This window comes from Dermacentor albipictus, chromosome 1 (genome assembly GCF_038994185.2).
Source record: "Dermacentor albipictus isolate Rhodes 1998 colony chromosome 1, USDA_Dalb.pri_finalv2, whole genome shotgun sequence".
NCBI classification, from domain to species: Eukaryota; Metazoa; Arthropoda; class Arachnida; order Ixodida; family Ixodidae; genus Dermacentor; species Dermacentor albipictus.
Genome location: NC_091821.1, coordinates 86,238,275 through 86,243,680, shown reverse-complemented (window position 1 = coordinate 86,243,680; position 5,406 = coordinate 86,238,275). Strand labels below are relative to the sequence as shown.

The following is a 5,406-nucleotide window of genomic DNA, read 5'->3' as shown; positions in this document are numbered from 1 at the left end:
CATCAGCTTTTTCAGGCGTCTACGGATACTTCGTAAAAAAAAAGCGCTGTGTCTCTAGATGGCTCCCCATGATCTCAGTCCCTCAGGACTCAAATAAAGTTCTTGTCATGTCTTGACATGTGTCTCTAGAAAAAAAAAATAATCGACGGCACACTTGTATGTCTTCGTAGAGGTACAGCCCAACTAGCATCGAAGCCGTTTGTTTCGAGCGTTTGCATTACATATGCTCGCAGCATGTAATTAAACAACAAATTTTAAAGCGTTACTGGAATCTGGTTCACCCGCATGGAACGTTTCGAGCTAACAACGCGTTCTAACACTGAATTAACAAATGAATAGCAACGGCCCTACATGAACAACACACCTTTAACATCTCAAAAAAGTGAGCTGCACTGCCCCCCCTCGCACCATTTTATATCAAAAATTATCTCCGTTTGCTGTATATAAGCGCCGTTCTCTAAACACCCTTGCAACTCCCAGGAAAGGTGCATATGCAATTTACTGAAAACGCCGTGATTAAATTAACCCACACACTCTGAACAGTGGTAACGCATCAACCAATATTCCTGCTCCCTATTTTCACGAAATTTAAACAGGCTGACTTGTCCGACAAGCGGAAACTTGCTACGAACCTCTTATAATGCGTTAAAATAGGGAGATAAGATTATTCAGTTATTACTTGCAAAACACACAATTAAACGAGAAATGCTTCGCCGAGCATAAAACTTACGATGGAACCCAAATTCACCAAATGCAAATTTAATGTGACATAGCGTTCTTTAGGGATGCTGTGAGGCATAGCGGATAAGGGCGGTGTAACGCTTGCAAACAGTTCGCGAAGGAATGGTATTGACAAAGGCTGTATTTTGTATACACAGAAAACTAACTGCGCATGCAGTTGAGTGATTGGGTTCTCTCAATTTATTATTTTTTAAAATTTCGTGTTAGTGACAAGTATATACGGCGGTTTTAGGAAAGTGGGCCAAATTTTGCTCCATCGAGAAGACACTGATAACGATCCGGAGCATTTGATTACATAAATTTACTGCGAATACCGCATTTATTCCACAGATTTGATCTTCGCCTACACGTCGCCCATTGCCTGCTTGCTTCATATCTCAAGAAAGTATACACCACGTGCCTTGTTAGTTTACCGAAGACTCCACGTAAACCTGCTGTCAACCTCGTACAATGGATGAAATTTTGCAGAAAACAGGTGTACTTGTAAATATTTGCTGCAATTTTGTGATGCCGATAATGTTCAAGTTTATCCACACATCAGCACCAGCGTCACCCCCATTTCCAACGAACAGTTCTCCTGGCAATAAAAAAAATATTGCCGATATCGGCTGCAAAACACTTGCGGGGACTTCATTTAGGAACTTTTTGCAAAACCTATCTTTCATAGATTTTTTTTGCGAGATGCGGCGGTTATATTCACCGATTCTCAGGCCTCCTGTAGAAATTTCTCGAGGGTGCCGCATCTCGGCAGACGATCTCAAGATGCTAAAAAGACGGAACACTCCGCTCCCGTACACCTGCGTAACGTGGGTACTCGGACACGAGAAACTAGAGAGGAACGAAGCGGCCCACGCCGCTGCCCGAGAGCACGTCAGATGGGCTGCCGTGTCCCCACGCGCTCTCCGACCCGTGACAGAAGAGGCGGAGGCCGTACCCACCAACTATTCGGCCATATTACAACACTACAGGATCGATCGTCGAGTTTACCTTCCACCGCACCCTAAATTCGGCAGAGAAGAAACCATGTTCCTTAGACGCCTGCAAAGTAACAGGTACACTCACGGAGCGATAATGCATCGCCTCTAGCCGACGCTCTACAGCTACCTCTGCCCACTCTGCAACGTACCCCACACTCTGGCACACTTGCTCCTGGAATGCCCGTGGCAGGAAGGCAGCGAAATGCAACTAGAAATGGACGCAAAACGAGCACAAGAAACAAACCACCTATTCGAAACGTGGGAGGCCAAGCCAACCCTCGGGGACATGGAAGACCAACGGAAACTCGTCGCCAGGGCCAAGAGGCCATTCGAAGCCAGAGGGTTCCTGGACTAAGGAGTCTTCCCACCGTAGGGTGATACAGGGCCTCGCTCGGAACACTGTTTCGTATAATAAACGTTTCTTTCTCTCTCTCTTCTTCGCCCACGCATCCTTGATAAGAATTCCTCCTTGCTTTAACATGTCAATATTAAGGCGAGTTAAGTTCTTTCAGGAGATTAGCGAAACTCAGAAGGAATTTCGCAAAATAAGCTTGTGGGACCTTTAAAAACTAGAGTAAGTAATTTGCCGCGAAGGCTATTTCTAAACTACGCAGTTCATATTTTGCGTGCACATTACACATAACGTTCTGTTGACGTTCCCCAAGTATAACACAACTTCCACTCTTGGTTCTTCCAGGGCAGTGGGGAAATTTGTAAGCATTTCATATAACGCCTCTCTGTATGTGGAAAACGAGGGTTTAGCAATGATCACTTAGACCTTAACTAACCAACACATTTGTATATGTAACTGCAATGCACGCCTAATATATCCCCGTTTCCCTCAGATATAAGCTGGCTGAATGATCTAGGTTTTAACGTCAACGTGAAGTCACGCATATAACGTATTCGAGCACTTCCGGTCACAATAAGACCTTTCAGGGAAACTGGCGCGTTTCTTCGTAGTGTCACCACGAATCATGGAATGCATAATTATATAAGCAGACAACTATTTTAGATATATTGTTATTACGGCGGTTTTCTATCGGTAGCCTAGACAATCTTCAGGCGTGTTCGTTAAGCACATACATATTCATCCGTTGATGATGATGGTGATTATGCTATGATAAGGACGATCCTTCGGAATATGGCACGTACCCACTATGAGAGACGTGCCAGAAACCCGGTGAATGTATGTACAGATAATTGCAGGAAATAATGAAGACGTGGTAAAGCTAAAATTTCGAACAATCGAGGTATTATTTGTTCGGCGATATTGCACAACTGGTTGAATATGTGCTCTTCAGTACGCGGAAGTGATCGAGCGGCGGTGGTGCTCATGGCTGACAACGGTGATGGTCTCATCCATAAGTTAGGGAGTCCTAGTTACGCCGAGCTGCCCTTTAGGCAGAAAATGACATCCCCGAGACCGGCGCGTCAAGTTTTATTATTTTTTTTTTATTCCGTCGAGTAGGTCCAGTAAAGTACGATATGGAAGAATATACGCGGTCAGTACACTTATAGACCGATGATCTCAGTGGGCTCTTGTTAACAAACAGTCGAAATGTTTACTACAAAGACTACTTCACACATTCCAACAACGTCAATTTAAGCCTAATCTTTATGTTCTTTAGAAGTCGGCTCGTCCACCGACATGGTGTGCCAGCCACTGCGCCAGCCTACACAGAAGGAAACGCAACCATGGTAGTGCCACAATACGAAAGATGGCACCACGGAGTTCTGAGGTACTCCACATTCAGTGGCGGGGCAACTACTTCGGACCCGGCACGTGGCGCCGGTGTCTTTCCTCCGGTTGCGAGGGAGGGCACGGAGGGGTCCGCCGCGTCATCTTCGTCAACTTTGCCGTTGAATGAGTGCGTGACTACATTCAGGCTGTCCTATTTATCACGGTTGAGGTCTGCCGCGTACGGCTGTGTTACTGCATTTAGCCTATTACCTTATTCCTGCTGCCTGTATATTGTGAAATCCTGTAAAGGAAAAGGTGGGCGCTGGGCATTTTTAGCGGTGGCGCAGGCTCGTGTGCGGCCAGCACGCTCCTGCGGAGGCCTATATGGCTAGTTGGTTGCGCCGAGGAGGTAGCTGCAAAGATAGTCCTGTCGAAGGCAATGGTCGAGCAAATCCAGACCCAGGGCCAGCAGCAGATGTTTGCCAGGCTCGCCAATCTCCTGGGCGAGAAGTGCAACCACTGGGAGAGCCTCAACAGCGTCGCCATTCCTCGCCTGCGCAGCCTCTACGTCATCCTTGAGGCGCGCAACTGCTGCAGCACGGACCAGCGCGACGCCCGCGCAGCTGTCGTCGGAATGGATAGAGGACCTGGGGTCGGCAGCAGGAAATGCAGCAGGTGCAGGTGTTCGGAAGGAAAGCAGTCGCGCTGGCGGCTTGGTGGGCATTGACCTCCCAGGCGGTCTTGGCTTAAACGGAGGTGAGCAGTGTGTGTTCACGCTGCTTGAAATGCGACCGTGCATCGGGGACAGCGAAGAGCAACTAGTCACGTGATTTCGGCGTCTGGACGAAGGGAAGCTTACAACAAGCGGCGGGTTGGTACAAGTCGTAGTGAACCAAGCCGAGCACACAGCCTGTTCCAAGTGGGGCGGTAATTCACCGGATGGCTCGGCACGTTCCCAAAGCTGCAGCGTGTCCAGGATGATGTTCGGTGCTTCAGTGCTTTGGTGATGCGGCGAGCGTTCTGGCCGTCGAGGAAGGCGCCGCTCATTCGGCTTGAGAAACGGGATCCGCAGCTGCAGTAGCCGGTCACCTTCACGTGCAGCGGCCTTGATGAAGGCGGTGAACTGGATTCCGGTTGCTAATTGCGCTGCGTCTGCGCGATGATGATGCGCTAACGGGGACGTTTTTCGTTGACGTGAACGACGAGGAGGCCTTCGGTGGCTCTGCACAGGTAAATGCGGGATATGACCAATAATAGAAGCTCCAGGTTCTCCCACCTTCACATGAAGGCGCGTCATGCGTTCTCGATGCTGGTGCATCTGTGCAGAGGCTCCGCCAATGTCGGCGTGTCTTACCATTCGGCGTTGTTCAGGCGTTGGGGATCCTCTGGCCATGGCAATCTTGGTTTCCGTCGATGCGTTGGCATGCGACCACAGAGAATCTGGGAGAACAACTTGTCCGTCTCGAACGATTGCTGCCGCTGGAAAATGGCGATTCGATGAACGAGCACGAGCTGCACGACGACACGTGGAAGCACTTCTTTCTCATTGTGGAACGCCGCATGTTCGGTTCTGAAGAAGTAAAGAAAAAGAAGAGGCGTCGCACACTGCCTACTGTGTATTTTGCGTGGTTTCCTGGTAAAATTTCTTAAGTGTGTACTTGTTTATTGAAAAGTAAAATAAGATTTGTTTTACCACGTGATAAAAAAAGAAGAAAAGAAACACGCATTCATACTTATGAACAAAAAAGAGCCTATGCAATCTCTTACGTGACCTTATGCGTACGTGCAGCGTCAACATCGACGGTGCTGGTGAGATAGACGTAAGCCATATGTCAAAACGGACAACAGAAACAGAAAATATACACACACACAAAATATTGGCTTCATTTATTAGATTGCCGCGTCACTTGGAACGCCTTTAGCAACTGATAGTGTGCGACCAATTTGGTGGTAATAAAGCGCGTCGCAATGAGGTAGCTCTCGCTGTTAGTGCTGCGCTCTTCT

General features: G+C 48.0%; 1 protein-coding gene across 1 annotated transcript; it reads right to left on the bottom strand.

Moving 5' to 3' along the window:
* Positions 1 to 3,152: 3,152 nt before the first annotated feature.
* Positions 3,153 to 4,911, bottom strand: LOC135896231 (uncharacterized). The gene is made up of 2 exons (XM_065424593.1): positions 4,757 to 4,911; positions 3,153 to 4,624 (listed from the first exon to the last, which is right to left on the bottom strand). The coding sequence occupies exons 1-2, from the start codon at positions 4,793 to 4,795 to the stop codon at positions 3,791 to 3,793; spliced, it is 873 nt and encodes a 290-aa protein (XP_065280665.1). The 5' UTR covers positions 4,796 to 4,911; the 3' UTR covers positions 3,153 to 3,790.
* Between the last annotated feature and the right edge of the window lie 495 nt (positions 4,912 to 5,406).

What these genes read in the sequence shown, in the direction of transcription:
- LOC135896231 (XM_065424593.1), bottom strand. Translation starts at nt 4,795, where the DNA reads ATGGCCAGAGGATCCCCAACGCCTGAACAACGCCGAATG. An exon ending in CGCCTGAACAACGCCGAATG is followed by an intron (nt 4,625 to 4,756) that starts GTAAGACACGCC and finishes TTACCTGTGCAG; the next exon opens with AGCCACCGAAGGCCTCCTCG.